General features: G+C 47.5%; 1 protein-coding gene across 2 annotated transcripts in view; it reads left to right on the top strand.

The window, feature by feature from the left end:
* The first annotated feature begins 13721 nt into the window (after positions 1 to 13721).
* BICD2 (BICD cargo adaptor 2) overlaps positions 13722 to 19555 on the top strand; it is an 81883-nt gene continuing 76049 nt past the window's right edge. For both annotated transcript variants that reach the window (XM_071550936.1, XM_071550937.1), the window contains exon 1: positions 13722 to 14171. In XM_071550936.1, coding sequence (XP_071407037.1) covers positions 13932 to 14171 — 240 coding nt within the window. In that variant the 5' untranslated portion in view covers positions 13722 to 13931. The remainder of the gene's footprint in view (positions 14172 to 19555) is intronic.

The raw sequence follows: 19555 nt of genomic DNA, 5'->3' as shown, positions 1-19555 counted from the left end.
GGGTGGAACAAGATGAGCTTTATGGTCCCTTCCAAACCAAACAGTTCTGTGATTCCATGAATCTCTTTCACCTTCCCCTGCCCTGGTGCACTTGGCTCCATGAGAGCTCACCTACCATTCCCATTGTGGCATGGTTTGTCTTGGAATTCTGTTCCAAGACCTTCACAGAGACCCAGGTAGTGCTCTGTGAGCAGTGAGGGCAGAAAAAGGCAACAGGCAGCAAAACCCAAAGAAAGACAATATATTTTTTCATCTCTCCCTGCTACAGCCATCACCTGAAAGCCAGAGACAGTTCTGCCCTGCCTTTGGCTGTTGCTGCCATCCTCTCCCAAATTATTTCTTTATTCCTGCCCTCTTCTCCCCTTGTCTTTCAAAAGATCAGGTGCTGTATAAACACTTTCTTGGTTGCTACAGACACCTCTGGGAGCCACATAGTTACTCCTTCTGGCATTGCTGTTCTGTGCTCTCTTGCCTCCTCCGTGTTCCTGGACTGAAAGGACTTTTCCTTTTTGATAATCCTTTCAATAAAGCTTTGGGTCTTTGAGTAATTTCTCTTCCCTTTGTGTCCTGCTTAATAACGTCCACACCCTCTTTCCTGTGCTCTTGTCTCAGGTCTGATCATGTTCGCCTTCAGTTGGAAATGCCCGGAGGCCAGGGAGGATGTGTAAAAATAAATGATTAAATCCATTACTCTGAAGAAATTACAGTTAACAATGTTCTTCAGAAGCCAGGCAAGCGTGTATTAGATCAGTGATGCTATAGCGTGAAGGAAGATTTACAATACGACATTTTTGCCTTTAAAATATCCCTCTCAAATGAAGCTTATTTTTGTCCAAAACTGGATAAATCCCTTATAATCTTGTGTTGCCTTTATTCTAAAATAGAAAGCAAAATCTCTGCTTGTGGCAAGCTGCCACATCAGAGTCTTTAATACAGAAGAACACTGTAAACTGTGCTTGAAACATTAAAATACAAGTGTCATGTTTGAGATTAAATGATTCGATCAAGGGCCATACCCACGTACAACTGTCACCATCACAGATCTAAGGCAGCCTTGCTGTTACAGTCAGTATTTCCTCAGGTATTGGCAGGACAGACACAACTATCTGAGAGAGGAGCATTAAGGGATAACTCAAAAATGTTAGCAAAGCACTTTGAAGGTTCCCAGTGCTCTGGGAAATAGGTTTGTCCTCACCATGCTTGGAGAGGATTCACTTCAGTGACTTTGCCATAAAGTACTGGGTGGACTGGATGATCTTGTAGGAGTCTTCCAACCCTGATGATTCTAAAATTCTATGAAAAGCATTTCAGAAGCATGTAGTGGTTTAGAAATCCAGCTGGGAATTGAACCCCAAAAAAGCTACTCCCCTTCCCCTTCAGTGAGAGGCTGGACAGAGCACACACAAGGTCCTCAGTTACAAAGGGAAATACATGAGATCCCACCACCAGCTGCTGCATTTTGCAATTATCTAATTACTGCCTAAGTTCTTGGGCCACCTAATCTGCAGTCTTCTCTCCCTTCTCCTTTTTCCTGCTGTATCACCAGCACAATGAAGAGGGAACAGAAAGCAGTGGGAGAACCATCTGCCACGTCACATGGGAAGTCACTCCAGCTCCCAGGAGTGCAGGAGCTTTGAAAACACAACTTTGTCCACATGCTCAGGTCCAAAAGGTCTGACTGCAGAGAACATGACCAGCAATTCCCTCTGTGCTGCCCAAACAAAGTGCTGGGAGTGTATTCCAAAGTCTCATGGGGGTGTGTGGCTGTGGTGATCCTTCAGGGAAATGTGCTGAGGTCGAACTGCCTTATTAGCCCTGCTGCTTCTGCTGATCCAGCGACAGGGAGACAGAAAACCTGCAGAAATTAAGTATTCCCTGAAATATTTACATAACCTGGATACGGTCACTGAAAGAGAAAAGAGACCAGAAAACCCTAGTTTTGTCAAATTTCTGATAACTGCTTTGTAAAATGGTTTTTTGCACAGTACAGCCGCTGAACAGCATGGAGTGCTGAATTGGTTTGTTCTAGGACAAATTGTCTAGTAATTATAGACACTAGTGTACCATGAGTATTGGACCAGACTCTTTTATGGAGTTTTCCGAAGGCTTTGTATGCCTTTGCTAGCCTGTTGTCTATCTCTTTGTCAGTCTTACCGTCTGAGGAAATGATACTTCCCAGAAAGGTGAACTGCTGGACTGACTTAAGCTCTGATTCACCAATGGAGATTGTGAGGATGATGGAAGACTTCTTGAGGTGCAGGTTGGTAGAGAACTTCTGTCTTCTTCAGGCTGACTTCCAGCCCAAAAAGCTCAGCAGCCTCTGCAAAGCAGGATGTTAAGTGCTGCAGAGCTGCTTCTGTGTGAGCAACAAGGGTGGCATCATCAGCAAAAAGCAGCTCACGGACAAGGTGATTCAGGGTCTTGGTGTGGGCCTTCAGTTGCCTTAGGCTGAATAGGCTTCCATCGGTACAATATTGGATGTAGATGCCGTTTTCTTCATCGAGGTCTGCTGTGGCTCTTTGGAGCATCATGCTGAAGAAGATTGTGAATAGAGATTATTGTCTACAGAGCCATTGTACTGTCTACTCTTTTGTATGGGTCTGAATCACGGGTCTGAACCATGGGTCACCTACCGCCACCACCTTCTCGAACGCCACGGCTCCTCAAACGCTTCCATCAGCGCTGCCTCCGTTCAATCCTAAACATCCACTGGTCTGATTATGTGACCAATGTGTCTGTTCTTGAACAGGCAGGGGTACCAGTTTCGAGGCCATGCTGCTGAGAACGCAGCTGTGCTGGGCAGGGCACGTCTCCAGGTGGAGGATCACCCACTGCCTTCCGAAGATTGTGCTCTATGGTGAACTCGCCACCGGCTGCCGCAAGAGAGGAGCCCCAAAGAAGAGATACAAGGACTCCCTGAAACAACACCTCAGCCTTGGCCATATTGACTGCCACCAGTGGTCCACTCTGGCCTCCAATCGGGATTCATGGAGACACACCATTCACGACGCTGCTGCTTCCTTTGAGAACGCAGGACAGTCAGTCTCGAGGAAAAAAGACAATGCAGAAAGAACTGTTTCTCACCTATATCACCTAAAGAGATGTTCCTCTGTGCCTTTTGTGACCAGACCTGCCTATCCCGTATCGTCCTTTTTAGCCACCAGCACGCTTGCAGCAAGCATGGGTAGTGCCCTTCCCAAATCTTCGTTCATGAAGCCTAGCCATGATGATGATGATGTACCATGAGTTAAAAGTCTACATTAAACTAAGCTAGACATTTCAATAAATGAAATGGTAAAAATCCAAGATACTGTAGAGTTGAAGCCAAGGTTTTACAAGTTTGACAGGTCATGTCACTGAACAAAGAAAAGGCAGAAGTCCAGCAGTGATGAAGACGCTTCAAGACCACCCCGAGGGATGAAGTCAGGAGAGCACCACCCAAATTCGAAGCCAAAAAGAAAGCTCCGCCCAAGATTCTGCCTAGTCATTGATACGGAAATTAGAAAGTGTTAACTATGCACTTAAGACTATAAAATAGCTTATTTTCCACAAACAAGTTAGTCAAGTTTTTGCCCAGTATGAACTGGCTGTGCCTCCAACGTTGTCAATAAATACCTTCGGTGCTATTAGAATAAAAAATCTCCTCTTAGCAGGTATTTTTGTGGCATTTTTGCTTATCAGTCACAAAGAGGATGACATGCAGTGAAGGGTTTGAAGTGGGAATATGAGGAAGGTAAACAAGCAGGAGAAAGAATTATGGCAGGAGTTGAACTAAGGGCTGTGATGACAAAGCTCTAGGGAGGGAGGTTGTGGTCAGCAGAGAGTCCTGGATGTAAAGGTAGGGTTGGACCTTTTAAAAGGGTTACTGGACAGGCAAGCAGCACACGGGAATGGCAGGGAAAACACTGAATAGAGGAGAAATTCAACCTAACAAGTACAGCTGTACAGGCCAGTCTCACTGGAAACATCCTCTCTCTGCCAGGTGTGAAGAAGGAAAGGACAACCTGCATTTGGTTCTCAAAACACTCTGGTTTCACTCACTCTTAGTTTGTGTAGACTATAAACAGTTTAATACAGACTCTTAAAGTAAGGGAATGAGGAGGGCATGTTTCAAAGTCTCATTGAGATGTCTCCAAGGGTACCTTACTGATCTGTTTTCTGATTGATTTTCTTGGTTCTCACTCTCACCTCAGCTGTTCTTACTGGAAAGTTGCACTGCAACCAAAGCCTGCTGCAGAACCAGGTGGGAAAGCTGCAGAAAATCATCCCTTTCTTCTGCTGTTTACCAGTAGCTGGAGAATGTGGAAGTTTCAGTTGTGCCCACACTGAATCCCATAGACAAATCTGTACCAGGGATGTGCAGAGCTGTCCACAGCCCACATGGCTACTTCGGGAGCTGACAATGGATTTGTGTGTTTACAGAAGCAGTAAAAAATGACTCTTTATTTCACCCCACAAGTGTTCTATTTGCATGGAAAATTTTGGCATGTGGTAAGCATTTGGCTCATGTAATGAGTGCAGCTTATGTTCCCCTTTTTTGTATTTTATCCTAAACCTGCATATAAAAGACACAGGGGTTATATTTTTTCAATCAGTTTGTCTCCTTCTACCGTATCCTTCAATATTTCCTTCAGAGGGACATTGATTTCCAGGCTGAAGGTATTCCTGATTCAATCTCATCTCTTTTCTACTGGGAATAAATACAAGCATCACAGACACTGCAACCTTCTGATCAGTACCTTATGAGCCAGCAGAAATCAAGTTATTTAACTACAGTTCCTGTATAAAGTGGTTTGTCAAGTGTGTATGAATCTTCTAAAAGTAGAAATTCTCCTGGCTTTGCTTCATCTTCCAAGACTCATGTGGGGAATCCATTTTCCTTTCTCCTCCCTACGCTGCCACTGCAGTATTTTCCTTCTGTTCACTTGTGCTGCAGCACCAGGGTGACCATCACAGCCCTGAGAAATGCAGTTAGGGGATATCCTGGCTTTCCTCTGCTGGAAAGAAGCTGTGCAGAACAAGATAGAGGAATTATGTGTTCCAGGCTCACGATAAGGCTCTTTGCTGTTGGGTGAACGGGCAGCAGGGCTGGCTGGCAAGGGCTGAGGAATCACAAGGAGCTGTGAGACCCCAGCCTGACTTGCCATGTTGCTGATGGCCAGAGCTCAGCTCTGGGCATGGGGACACATTGGCTGATCTTAGGGGCCACTTTGGAGTGCTGGAGGCAGCAGGTTCCTACACAGTGCAAGTAGAAGGAATTAAGCATAAGTCCTATGGGGAGAGGCTGAGGGAGCTGGGGATGTTTAGCCTGGAGAAGAGGAGGCTCAGAGGTGACCTCAGCACTGTCTAGAACTACCTGAAGGGAAGTTCTGGCCAGGTGGGGGTTGGTCTCTTCTCCCAGGCACTCAGCAATAGGACAAGGGGGCACGGGCTCAAGCTCTGCCTGGGGAAATTGAAGTTGGAGATCAGAAAAAAATCCTTTCCAGAGAGAGTAATCAGGCATTGGAATGGGCTGCCCAGAGGGGGGGTGGATTCCCCATCCCTGGAGGTTTTTCACCTGAGATTGGCTGTGGCACTGAGTGCCATGATCTGGTAAAGGGACTGGAGTTGGACCAAGGGTTGGACTTGATGATCTCGGAGGTCTTTTCCAACCCAATCAATTCTATGATTCTGTGATTCCGTGATTCTATGATTCTCTGAAATGTGCTGCCTGGGGATGCCTTTAACAGGCATGTCATCACAGCTGGGCACAGAGGGGCTGCTGCATGCTGGGGATTCTGCCTATTTGTGGGGAAGAAGCAAAGTGGGAGATGTTACCCAGTGAGGCTTGGCAGTACCTTAGCCAAGCTATGGGAGACCTGACCTTCCAGAGGGATGTTGGACTCCTTCCAAACTGGATTCTCTTAACAAGAGCTGGACACAGATCTTCCCAGGAGGGGCTGTAAGGGCAGCCTGTGCCCCAGAGACCCCTTCTCTGTCCAAACACAAAGCACTCAGAATCCAGAACCATTCCCAGAAACTAATGTATACTTCTGTGTGTACTTCATAGTTGTTACATGACTATCCAAATAGATATCAAGCTACATAAATAGTAGTTATCTATATCAAACATTTAAATTATCATTATGTAGTTTTGTGAGCCTTATCTGGAGACTCACACAAATACCAAGCATACCATTCAGGGCTTTTTTAACCAGCAGTTTGTATTTCTGACAAGGATATGACTCACCTTTTCCACAAATGACAAAATGTACATAGCAGCCACTCTCAGAAAGAAATTTCCTATGTGATAAGAGGGCCTCTTTTGTGCTCCTGAAGAAGAATAACCCCTTCCCTACACAGGGACCTTATGTGGATGCAGGATATACAGGACATGGTTTGAAGAGTGGTGTCCCAGTGACAAAACCCCAGTCCTCCAGTTCCAGTTCATTTGGGTGTGAGATGCAATATAAGAAGTTACATTGAGTCACACATTTCCTTTAGGTTGGTTTAGTTTTAATTTAAATGTCATGACACATGTCAAGTTAAGGTATTTTTATATATTTATGCCAACTGGGAGACAGTATCCCCCCTCTTTCTGAAATTGCAGTAATTAAGGAGCAAAATAAAGCACTTCCCCAGCCATGTTGGCTCCTGCATGATCAGGCAACACTTAGGTAAGGGATTTTACTCGTGTCAAAAAGATCTTTCAAGTTATTCAAATACAGAACTATTTGCAGAAATTAGCTTGAAATATTTCTACATACATGTTCAAAGCCCAATTTGATGACTCCAGTTGGTTTATTTAATTTTTCTTAATGTTTATTTCTTTGCTCTGAGCCATCCCTGAACAATCCCTGAAGGGATTTAAGTCGTGGGGGCTGACCTCTCCTGGTGCTGCCTTTTTTTTTTTTTTTTGGGTTTTAGTTGGTGGGGTATTTTAGCTAGTTTAGGTTTTGTTTGGTTCTTACAGCAGGTGCTTTTAATCCATTCTGGCAGTGTTATCCGAAGGCCAGAACAGAGGGACAGATATCATAAGGATGAAGGTAGAAGTCTATTTATTTCTAACCAGAGTCATAAAACAGGAACCTATTGTTACAATCTAAAACCCCCACAGTGATATTTCCAAGTGCTAAAGTTGGTGACCAGCTGCTGACATTGGTCACTCTGATACATTTTGCTTCTACAGAACATTTTAATAGAAATAATCAGAATTTAATAGAAATTAATGTTACTAATAAATAATATAGGAATTATAGCAAATATTGGTGAAATATGTGAATTCCCAAACTATGTAATTGGAAATAACATTCTCCAAAAGGCAGCACATTTCTATTGCATAATTCATTAGCTCAGTGCTAAGAGCACAGAATAATTCACTGTGTCCTGAATCACACTCTGTTTTCTTTACAGCCCCTCTATCAGTGAGCTGGGACACTGGCAGCTTTCACTCTGCACTTCCCTGTGCTTCTGCTTCTTCCCAAACTGCAGTAGCTATTTTTTTGCTGTCAGCCTGCACAGCTCCCCTAACCCTCTGCTTTTCTTTTGTTTCAACTTGATGTTCTTGTCAGGGCCCTTGTATCTATGTAACGGGAAATACTGAGAAGTATTTCGCTGATTAGCTGTCAGATTAATTAAATTAATACCACAGTTAGTTTTGGGTTCTTTTTTTCCAGGTTTTTCTTTAATTTAAGCTAGAAAGTTGGCACTGAGGAATCCTAGGTTTAGAAGAGGGCAAAAGGAGTACAGAAGGACTGACAATTATTTCTTGCCTTGATGTGCTATGAGCAGTGCCATGGGATGGGAATGCATCAGCAAGAGATGCCATTTGCAGCTTGGCTTCCCTGATGGAGGAAAATGCCCTGTTTTAAACTTATTCATCACCTACTCAGTGGCATTAAGACATTCAAACCAGACCAAATTCAGGCACAGATTGAGGTGCCACAGAAGTGTGCTTGCTTGGAAGGAGAGGGAAACTTTTGAAAGTGACTTTTAACATGAGCCTTGTCTTGAATGGAAAGCAGATCTGATGCACTCCCCAGAGGCTTGTTTTATATTTGGAAAAGTGGCATTGCCAGGGAGATGTTCTGGCAGTGAGGAAATCATCTGACTGCAGAAGTGCTGCCTCACTGTTTCTCCCAGCTTAGCTCTTCAGCAACAAGGATGGAGAAGGAGGTGCCAGCAGCATTGCAGGGGGTTGCAGAGAGGCTGTTCAAAGGCATCAGACTGCTGTGTCCCACTGGTGTTATCCATCCTCTTGGGGCCAAAACTCTGCCCTACTGATTTCACCCATGTGACATCAACATGGAGTAATTAACAGCCTTCAGTGAAATGCCTGCTGTGCATCACACTGCAGCCAAGAGCAGGCTCTGGCTATGCCTGTATTGCTCCAGAGTTTATGAGAAGAGGGAAAATATACAAACTTCTCTTCTCACACTGGTGGAAGTAAGATTTTCTACAGAGAAAATCACTCAGTCCCTGCCAAAGTACATGCTGCATTTCTGTATGCCTACATAGCTATCAGTCCCCTGCAGGTGATCTTTGGCACCTGTGACTCCTTCACGCTTTAATAAGAAAACGATAATATTAAAAAAAAAAAAAAGAAAGAGAAATAGCATTGCAACGATCCACTTGGTTATACCGGTATGGCCCGATATGCAGACTCTTGTTTTGCTTCAGTTTAAACATGTGCCCAAATGATTTATGTAAAATGAAGCAGACTTGGTTTAAATCCAAATAAGTGTGTGTTTCCTCCAACAAAAGAGAGTAACAGCAGCTCATATATTGCTTGTCAGTCAGATTTGAAAGCTGATTTGAAAGGGATCACTGATGGTGAGGAGTAAAGTCCTGGATGACTGGTACCAGAGGTGGTGTGAGAGCACTGCTCTCCCTGCAGTTTAGCTGTTCATGGAGATGTTACCTCCAGCAGCTTTCTGCCAAGAACTCACCAAACTCTTGCAAATAAATATTTTCAAGGCACCTGAGCCTTTCAGGTTCTTATTTTGAAGCACTTTTTGGTTTAAGAATTGTCATTACCATACCTTTACTGACCATCAAAGCAGTTCCAAAGTGTTCTTATTCCTAATGTATTTTTTTCTTAAATAGAAGACAAGAGAAGGAATTGGGAACAGCTCTCCAGGGTTTCTTATGGGTGTTTCAGGGTCAATTTAAAGACTTTCTTATTCTGATGTTTCCTATAGGTGAGCTGTACACAACTGCAGTGGACAAAAGGAGAATGACATTATGATGTGCCATACCACCTAATTGTGGCACACTTGAACTATTTCAAAGTAAGCTATGAAAAGAAAGGCATTTTAAGGATTCTCATGTCTGCAGAGAGCCCAATTTTAAGCGCAGGTTAGTTGGCTTTCCACATTCAGATACCTGAATGTTGTGCAGTGCTGTTGTGTAGGGTACCTACCTGCTTTGGGGCTGGGACCTGGGTTAAGTAGAACTGGCAGCAAAGCCTTGGCATTGGTGGAGTTTGGGAAATGTGACCTGGTAAAAGGGCAGAGGCCTCTGGCTGTGCCCAGGAGGAGGTGATGGGCACGTGCCAGGCTGTGCTCCTCCACTCATTACAGGCTTTCATTTTGCTGCATCGTTACCTTGAATGATGTTTTTCTGAAACTGGGCAGAAATGCTTCTGAAACAGCTATTGCGATATTTATAATTGCTGCTGGATATTTGCATCTTGGGCAGTTCAGCAAAATAGCAAAGTATGAAACCTAGGAGCAGGCTTTCATTTTAGGAATGACCTAGAAAAGGAATAATTACCCAGTGAAGTCCCTTGTGCTATGAAAAGTTGATCAGCTCATCTCTGTTAATCCCCAAGACTGCTCAGGTCTCACAATTCATTTGTAAGCCCAGAAATATTCAGGATGTGAACTGAAGTTTTGTGTCCTGAGAGCAAGTCACTACTTGCAGATTGAGAGGGAGGAGTACTGAAGAGTAGCTAATTTGTGGTCGAGTCTGGAGTTGCAAAGAAAATTCTGAGCACAATGAAGGCTTAGAAAGTATGAGGTGAAAGAAAATAAGCCAGTATTTATTATTAAAAATATCTTATTGATGAATCAGTTGTGAATGGGTGGGATTAAAAGTGCTACCTACTTGGGCAGACAAAAGAAAAACAAAAATGGCATTTGAGAAGAAATCCTAATAGTGAAAAATGTGTGGAAGAGAATCTAAGAGACAATGCTGTTGTTTTCCTCACTTGCCTTTAAAATGGATCAGAATATCTAACCCCTTAAAAATGTTCTATGATGGGACAGCAGCACCAAACCAGTGCAAGAGTGAAAATGCCTTTTCCTGAGAATTTAGGTTTATGAAAATAGCATGACACTTTTCACATTAATTTCATTTGGAAATGGTGGGTTGCAGCTTACTGCTGTTTAATGTGGGTGTGTCTTGATAAATCCATGAGGGAAGCACAGTTTTAAAGGCAACAAGAGACTAAGCAGACCAGGAGCAGGAGATGGCTCTGCCACCTCGGCTGAGTGTGCCTGGGTCAGGGTTTTGCTTGGTGAGGGGCAGCAAAGGTCCTTTTCCAGGACCCACCCCCCTGGTGGGTTTCAAGGTATTCTGACCTGGTGCAAGATTCCCACCACAGAGCTCTAGTATGGTTTGAGCTGGAAGAATATGATTTTTTTAATTTACACCTCATTTATGATATATTTTTCTGCCTACCTAGCATGTTGGCTATGGCACAGTAACTCCCAGGGACACCTGATTTGGGAGATATAATATTACTGACTTTAAGTGACCCTGTCTCTTTAGTCTGTTCTAATGAGTCCTTTGGGGTGTAATACTAGAATTTACCAAAGGAAAAAAAAAACGAAAATCCAAACAAAAACCCAACCAGCTGCAGTATTAGTTTTTGGGTAGAAGTTTGAAACAAGGAGATGCTGCTGTAAGGCATTATGCCTGCCAGCCAACCCTATTCTCCAACACTCCATGGCTGGGCTGGTGTGAAGTAGAGATGCTCTCCTCCCCATCCTTAGCTGCTGCCAACCTGAGAGTTCTCTGAGGGGTAAAGGAGGAGAAGCACATATCAATGGTTTCACTTGAAATGGGCTTGCCTGGGGCCACATGGTCCTGATCTGCTGAGGGCAAATCATAGAATCAATTATCAAGTCCAACCCTTGGTCCAACTCCAGTCCCTTTACCAGATCATGGCACTCAGTGCCACGGCCAAGCTCAGGTGAAAAACCTCCAGGGATGGTTAATCCACCCCCTCTCTGGGCAGCCCATTCCAATGCCTGAGCACTCTCTCTGCAAAGAATTTTTTTCTGCTCTCCAACTTCAATTTCCCCTGGCAGAGCTTGAGCCCATTGTGCCCCCTTGTCCTATTGCTGAGTGCCTGGGAGAAGAGACCAACCCCCACCTGGCCAGAACTTCCCTTCAGGTAGTTCTAGAGAGTCATGAGGTGTGTTTTGCCCATGTTGAATACAATGTAAGATCACAGGCAGCCCCAGGTAGTGCCCAAAAGTAACAGATGTGGGGTTTAAATGAGCTTTGGCACATGCAGCTGGCACGGCTTCAGAGGAGCAAATAAACCTGACACCGTACCAAAGCTGACATATTAATCACAGAGTAGGTATGTGAGCATTTTCCAGCTTAGGCCAACTAGATGTTTGCTATTAACAAAAAAAATTCCCTGAGAAGAATTCTGAAAATAAAAAGCTAAAGAAATTTCACATACACACTGTAGGCTGAGGATACTGCTTTGCTACTTCTTAGGTTCAGGTCAGTGCTTGAGTGTCCCATGGGACAAACACATCCCTGCACGTGAGGCACAGGATGCTCCAGGCAGTCTCAGGATGCTGAAATAAAATTGACTGAGGCAGCTTCATGATTCAGAGGCAGCATTCAGTCATTACACAGCTTATTAAAGGGACAAAGGATATATACACAGGGACAGAGCATGATGAATTCAAGCAGCAGTTCAAAGTAGCTTGGAAAAAACCTGTGGCTGTGAGCAAATACATTGCTTTATGTTTGAGACCTTATGGAGTGCTCAAACATGTAATTGTTCTTATTATGTTTGGCATTTGCTCATCAGTCATTAGCAATTGGTTTTGACACTGGAACAAAGTTCAGGCTGCACTTTCTGCAGGAAGGGAGGATGAAGCTGCAGAGCCCTCCTGGCCATGAGGGTGAATTGGCCCCCTGCCTGCCCCACAGGGGAATACCCACCCACCTCCATGGGCTGCTTAGGAATTGCAACGGTCCAAATAGGACCGTTGCAATGTCTCTGTTCAGTCTCCATTAAGCTTTAGAAATTACCACCTGTGGTGTCCCAATCCTTGTGCCTTTGGCACCAAGTGTGCCCAGCGGTGTAACCCGGGTCAGCGGCTGATCAATCCAGCCTCCCAGTTTGGCAAATCCTTTCCAGGCAGCACAACACAGCTGCCCAAGTGCCACTGTCACACAGCAGGGCATTAAAGTAAACAATAAATAATGCGGAGGAAAAGGACACCACACACAGACCATTGTGATCAAGTGAATGCCATTTGTTACACACTGCACACAGTTTATATGGGGTTAAGGCTACGTTCTGTTGGCTAAATTGAACCTCACACCATCAAACTACAAGTCCCAATTGGTTACAATCCATATCTCACAAGTCCAGTGTTTCCAGGAACATCTCCAGTGTCCTGTGGGAAACCTGAGGAGTTCTCATGAGAAACTTCTGGGGAATTGCTGAGAACTCCTGGGCAGTGATTTCTCCTTTACCAGACACCAGCAGCTCTGGCCTTGATTATTCTCAGCTGCTTTCAGTCTCACAGGGTCTATATAGATCTGAATTGCTCACCTTTGATTTTTCTGTACCAACAGAGCATGGCAGCGGGTGTTGCTGTGACCTATCCCTCCCTCCATTGGGCAGCCCAGGGGGCTGGGACCACCTTATCCTGTGGCCATGCTCACCACCAGGATGATGCGTGGGCATGGTTTGGTTCCTGTGGGTGGACAGAGAATGCAGGAGTAGCACTGGAGATGTGGAACACCAGGGCAATGATGTGCTGGCAGCGCTGGGTGCAACGTGGCACTTGTGCCAGCCTTCCCCTGTGTCTGTGTCCTCTCCGTGCATGTGTCCCTGCCACGCACGGCCGCATGGACCCACCTTTGCTGACCCGTGCCCCGGGGGGTGTGCGGGGGTACCAGGGTTTGTATACCTGGTGTATGTGTGCCTGGTCTGTGTGTGTCCCAGTGTGTGTGTGCCCGTGCCCAGTGTTTGTGCGCCCCAGTGTGGGTGTGTGCCCTTTGTGAGTCCCGGGAGATTCCTGGTGTGTGTGTGCCCAGTGCCTGTGTGTGTGCCCGGTGTGTGTCCCAGGGGATCCCCGCTGTGTCCCGGTGTATGTCCCAGGGGATCCCCGCTGTGTGTGTGCCAGGGGATCCCCTCTATGTCCCGGTGTATGTCCCAGGGGATCCCCTCTGTGTCCCGGTGTATGTCCCAGGGCATCCCCGGTGTGTCCCGGTGTATGTCCCACGGCATCCCCGGTGTGTGTCCCGGTGTGTCCCAGGGGGTTCCCGCTGTGCCCCGTTACGTCCATTCTCCGCTCCCGCCGCTGCGCTCCCCGCTTCTCCCGGCAGAGGGCGCTGTCGGCCCCGCCACCGCCCCTCGCGGTGCATGCCGGGGGCTGTAGTCCTGCGGGCGGCGCTGCGCGTGTTGCGGCGGCTGGCGAGGACTACAGCTCCCAGGGTGCCGCGCGGCGCCGGCGCGGCCGTGCCTTTTGAATGCTCTCCGTGCGCTCGGCGCTGGCGGCGGGTGGGGCCGGGCGGGATAGGGAGGGATCCAGAGGGATCCAGGGAGGGTCCGCGGCGCGTTCGGCCCCTGATGGCGGACCCGGCGGGCCCTGCCCTGGCCGCCCGCGGGCCGCGCCGCTGCTAGGAGCGGCTCACGGGCTCCGCGTTCGCCCCTTCGCCCCCCGGGAGCCGGCGGCCCCCCCGCCGACATGTCGCTGGCCATGGAGGAGGAGGAGTACTCGCGGCTGGTGATGGAGTCGGAGCCCGAGTGGCTGCGGAGCGAGATCAAGCGTCTCTTCCAGGAGCTGGGCGAGACCACCCGGGAGAAGATCCAGGCGGCGGAGTACGGGCTGGCCGTGCTGGAGGAGAAGCAGCAGCTGAAGCAGCAGTACGAGGAGCTGGAGCTGGAGTATGAGACCATCCGCACCGAGATGGAGCAGCTAAAGGAGGTGAGGCGGCCGCAGGAGGGGCCGGAGGGGCCCGGGCCCTGCTGTCGGCACGGCGCTTGAGCGGGACCCCGGGGTAACAGCTCGGAGCGCCGGGCGTGGGCCGGGCGGGAGAAGGGAAGATGAGGGGGAAATGAAAGGCCTTTCAGCCTCGGCCGCCGCTGCTGAGCCGGTGGATGTGCGAGGGAGGCGGGGGAGCGCTTTTCTTCTCTGCGCGTCCGGCCTCGGGCTCCGTGGCTGTGCCGCCCCAGGGCTGCGGCAGGCCGGGAAGCCGGGCCGGGGCTGCCCCCCTGCCCAACCCCGGGGCTGCCCCCTTGCCCTACCCTTCCCCACCCCGGGGCTGCCCCCTTGCCCTACCCTTCCCCACCCCGGGGCTGCCCCCTTACCCTGCCCTTCCCCACGCCGGGGCCGCCCCCCTGCCCTTCTTTCCCCACGCCGGGGCCGCCCCCCTGCCCTTCTTTCCCCACGCCGGGGCCGCCCCCCTGCCCTTTTCCATCCTGGGGTTACCCCCCTGTCCTTTTTCACCCCAAGGCTGCCCCCCTGCCCTTCCCCTCCCCGTGTGTGCCCCCCGTCCTTCCTCTCCCCATGTGTGCCCACCTGCCCTTTCCCACCCCGGAGCTGCCCCCCCTGCCCTGCCCTGCCCTCCCCGGGGCTGGTGGTGCCTCCACGGCACTCCCAGCAGGGACCGAACGGGCATCGGGTGGCGAGGGCCGGGACCAGGGTGAGGTGGTGATGCTGTCAGTCATATCCCTGCTTTTGTGTGCAGGGAGAAATCTTGCGTTGGCGTTAATCACTTCCTCAACAGGGACCACCAGGAAAATGATACAGCATGCTTCAGTTCACATAGCTTTGTTTTGGTGCAGTTCCGTGTTGTCGGCATGTTTTTTTATTATTAGTGTATTTTTCAAAGAAACTCCAGATCTAATCTGTACAGTGGAGTAAGGTTTGTCAGGAGAAACGCTGCAATGGTCAATTGGCACATTATTTTTCTCATGTAGAACACGGGAAAAGCACTTCCCAGGGAAGAGGCACAGTCTGCAGACCGGTGGTTTCAGCTCCTTCTGAGCTGATCCCCTGCCACCCCACTCATAGCATGTCCCGTGGGAAGTTGTCTGTCTGCCTATAGCCTTGGTTGCTGCAGTATTTGCTGTGTAGGCAAACCCTGTGCTGCTTTTCAACTGATTTAGGCCTTGCCTTGATTGCAAAAGATCTGATACAGCCTGGAGGGTGAACATACATGAATTTATTTGGCCCATGCAAGCTGTATCCAATGGGGCTTTGCTTTAGCTCGTTCAGTTGGAGATGGATTTTAAATAAAATCAAAATACACTCTTTGAGAGAGAAAGTAAATACTTGGAATGAACTGGTACAAATTCAGTTGAATCGATGAGTGCCCTCCCTTCCTGCCTCCTGTGTGTCTTTTGGTCTTGTAAATAAAGGTTTATTTTGCTTGTATTATGTTAAACAAGCATAAGAAAAGAGTTTAATAAACTTTGAATCACATGGCTCTAAACTTGTTAGCTAAATATGCAAACTGAGCTGATTGTGCTGCTGTTCCTGAAGCCACTGGAGACCAGCACAGTTAGAGCAGCACAGTGGAGCAGAGGTGTGGGAGTCAAGGGCAGAGGCAGTCTTGAAAAGAAGATGAGAGCTGTAGAGTTGAGCTCAAGGGAAGGAAAAGTCAGTAAACCACTTGGGTGGATGGGATGGGAATCGTGGCGTGGAGAGGTGAAGGAACTGACCCAGCCTCACTGAGCAAGGCAGTGCCTGACCCGCCAGGTTGCCTCAATCACAGATAGTGCTTTAGGCACTGGGCTGTGCTCTGTGTGTTTTGGCTTTCAGGTGGGAAAAGGCCTGATTATAACGTCTTGTCATTCTTTTAGGGCTGCAACACTTGAGAAGGTTGTAAAAGGGATTTAAAAAAAAAAAGAAAAAGGCAGGATCAGCAATGATTCACTCCTTTTTGCTTTCAACATGCCGAAGGATTTGCTTTGTGTGTGCACATCCCATTGTAATTAAGTCAAAACCTGGGAGGCAAACCATTCTGGGAACAGCTCTAGGACTCTGCTGGTTAGCCTACACAGGGAAAGAGCACTGCTCCTCTAGCTTTCTTGGGATGCTGTGGGGGAATCTGGTCTGCATTAGGTTTGTAAACCTTTAGCAGATGCATGAAGCATGCTCTTGGAGGAGGAGTTTCTCATCTTTGCTGCTTATGCAAACTCTTGTTTTCCCAGGCACAGCCAGAGGAGCACAGAATAGTTACCACATGGCCAGCCCCAACCTAAAGGGACCCCACCTTGGATTACCTGACGTTGTTCTTGGGCATTGATGGTGACATGTTAACCTAGAACAGGAGTGCTTTCCATCTCTTGCTTCTTCATGCAGCCTTTTAAAATACAGCCCTTGTATCATAGAATCATAGAATCAATTGGGTTGAAAAAGACCTCCGAGATCAAGTCCAACCCTTGGTCCAACTCCAGTCCCTTTACCAGATCATGGCACTCAGTGCCATAATCCCAGTTTAAAAACCTCCAGGGATGGGGAATCCACCCCCTCTCTGGGCAGCCCATTCTAATGCCTCATTGCTCTCTCTGTAAGAAATTTTTTTCTGCTCTCCAACTTCAATTTCCCCTGGCAGAGCTTGAGCCCGTGCCCCCTTGTCCTGTTGCTGAGTGCCTGGGAGAAGAGACCAACCCCCACCTGGCCAGAACTTCCCTTCAGGTTTGTGCAGCCCCTGATGTGACAGGCACCCTAACTGGAAACTGAAAGTCTCAAACCTGCAGTCACTGGTGTTTTGTCACATGGGCTGTCGTGGGGTTTACTCATTACAAATTCTGATTGTTGGTGGTTGTTCCAGCATCTCTGGGAACACACTTGCTAGTTTCAGAGTTGTTAATACCCAATTTACCTGCTGAATTTAGGACCATATTTCTTCAAATCTGCAAGAAAATTCTGATGATTTGGAAGATTGCCTGATTTCCTTATGAGGGGGCAGGCAGGTGGGAATAGCAGTTCTCAGGTCTGTGTGCTGCCCTCAAAGTTTAGAGATTCACCATTTCCTCTGTTGGTCTGTGCTGTGTAAGCTTGTGACTGATCTGTAGCAGCATGGGGCCGTAAGATGATTTCCAGAAGGTGATGCATCCTCCAGGCATTCGTTTGCTTGCTTTCTCTGCTTTTGGCAGACTGTAGAGAATTGTTTGTTCAGATCTGGTAACCCAGCAACGGAGGCATGTAACGTGGGTTTGAAATATGATCTGCAAAACCTTAGCAGAGGGAAGTGACATAAATCAACTTTGCCATCCAAAGGAATGGAGGAGCCTCCATTTCAGAGAAGTGCTGAATTGTTAAGTATTATAGCTGCACATACAGGTTTTCAAGCACTGCAACCTCTGGTTTGTTTTTTTTTATTTTGTAGTTTCCCCTCTTTCCAGCTCTTTTCCTTCTTCCCACCTCCTCCTCTCTTAGCTGTTTTCTCTACTCTGACTGAAATTTATACGAGGTGGTGGATTCTGCTTTCACACCCCAGTGTGTGTCAGGCTCCCCCTGCTTTGGAGTGGGTAGATGGGACTTGCCTGAAGACTCTGCCAAAAGCTGTGGTCCATCTTGCCCATAAGTAGATGGATTTGCCACTGGAACTCTGAGCAAGCAGGAGCCCACCTGGTGTGTAGAGAGTCCTTAACACAAAACACTGCTTGGCTCTGGACACGGGTCTAACTTGGAATGTTTGGCCCCCACGTGGCTGAAGCTCAGTGTGGGGATGGATGTGGATTGTCTGCAGCGCTGTGGCCATGTTTGGGAAGCAGCTCTGGCGTACAGGATCTGTACAGTTCTCTCTGAAGTGGAGTGGCATGTCTGGTGGGGTGCTGAGTTGTGCTGGAAGGCCTGGACTCTGCCTGATGCTGTGGTTCTTGGTGTCTTTTAGTCTTTTCACCCCTCAATTGCTGCCAGTGTGCAGTGTGGACCTTGGCAAGCTCCCTGTGTGGTGTGGAGTGCTGTGCTGTGGGCAGTGAGACAGTATTGGGTAAGTTCTTTAGAAAGTCACTCTGCGTGTCAGTCAGTGAGTCCTGGACAGGACCAGGCCTGTAGTTTGGTGTAGGACAGAAAAATCAAAGGTGAGCAATTCAGATCTATATAGACCCTGTGAGACTGAAAGCATCTGAGTATAATCAAGGCCACAGCTGCTGGTGTCTGGTAATGGAGAAATGACTCCCTGGGAGTTCTCAGCACCTCCCCAGAAGTTTCTCATGAGAACTCCTCAGGTTTCCCACAGGACACCGAAGATGTTCCTGAAAACAGTCAGGATGAGTTCACCAAAACACTGGACTTGTGAGATATGGATTATAACCAATTGGGACATGCAGTTAGATGGTGTGAGGTTCAATTTAGCCAATAGAATGTAGCCTTAACCCCATATAAACCATGTGAAGTGTGTAAAAAATGGCATTGTCTTGATCACAATGGTCTGTGAGTGGTGTCCTTATTCCTCCATGTTATTTATTGTTTCCTTTAGTCTGGCTCAGAGAAGTGTATTGACCAGGTTCCATAACTGGCATCTAACCTGCCCAAACCAAACAAGTTTCATTGCTTCCTGTGCACAAAGGGTTTGTTACAACCAATTTTAGTTTTGTAGCAAGGTCAGAATCCTTTGTGTATTCTGATGATCAAGGATGATGTTTGTTTGGAGATTGTTCTTTTGTATGAGTGGGGAACGCTAAACCAGAAGGGATTTTCTCACATCCTGCTTATAAGGCTGTGTTTGTTTTGAGGGATAAACTTGGTTGTGATGCCCAGTGTGGCTGAGTAGCCTGAGATGCCTGTAGGGCACCCAGCCCTTTAGCTCATGCTGGGCAGTAGTGCCCTGCCAGAAGCTGTGCATGAAACTTCTTGACAGTGTGATGTTAGGAAGGAAAGGGAAAGAATGCATTTTCAGGCAGTATGTCATTTTTTAGTGGTTTTCTCCGTTGTCATTTGGCGGGGGCATTTGGCCTTTGAAGTAGAAATTGGCTACTTTTAGATGAGTGTGACTGTCCTCAAGAGGCAATGAATAGAAAAAGCAGTGTCAGGCAGGACCTGCCCTCAGCTTTGGTGCATACCATCAAAAGAATCGTAGAATGGATTGGGTTGGAAAAGACCTCCGAGATCATCAAGTCCAACCCTTGGTCCAACTCTAGTCCCTTTACCAGATCATGGCACTCAGTGCCACAGCCAATCTCAGTTGAAAAACCTCCAGGGATGGGGAATCCACCCCCTCTCTGGGCAGCCCATTCCAATGCCTGAGCACTCTCTCTGCAAAGAATTTTTTTCTGATCTGAACTTAAATTTCCCCTGGCAGAGCTTGAACCCGTGCCCCCTTGTCCTATTGCTGAGTGCCTGGGAAGAAGAAAGGT

The sequence above is a fragment of the Pithys albifrons genome, chromosome 3 (genome assembly GCF_047495875.1).
Source record: "Pithys albifrons albifrons isolate INPA30051 chromosome 3, PitAlb_v1, whole genome shotgun sequence".
Classification (NCBI taxonomy): Eukaryota; Metazoa; Chordata; class Aves; order Passeriformes; family Thamnophilidae; genus Pithys; species Pithys albifrons.
Note: the sequence above shows the minus strand (reverse complement) of the source record. Positions and strands in the feature narration are given on the sequence as shown.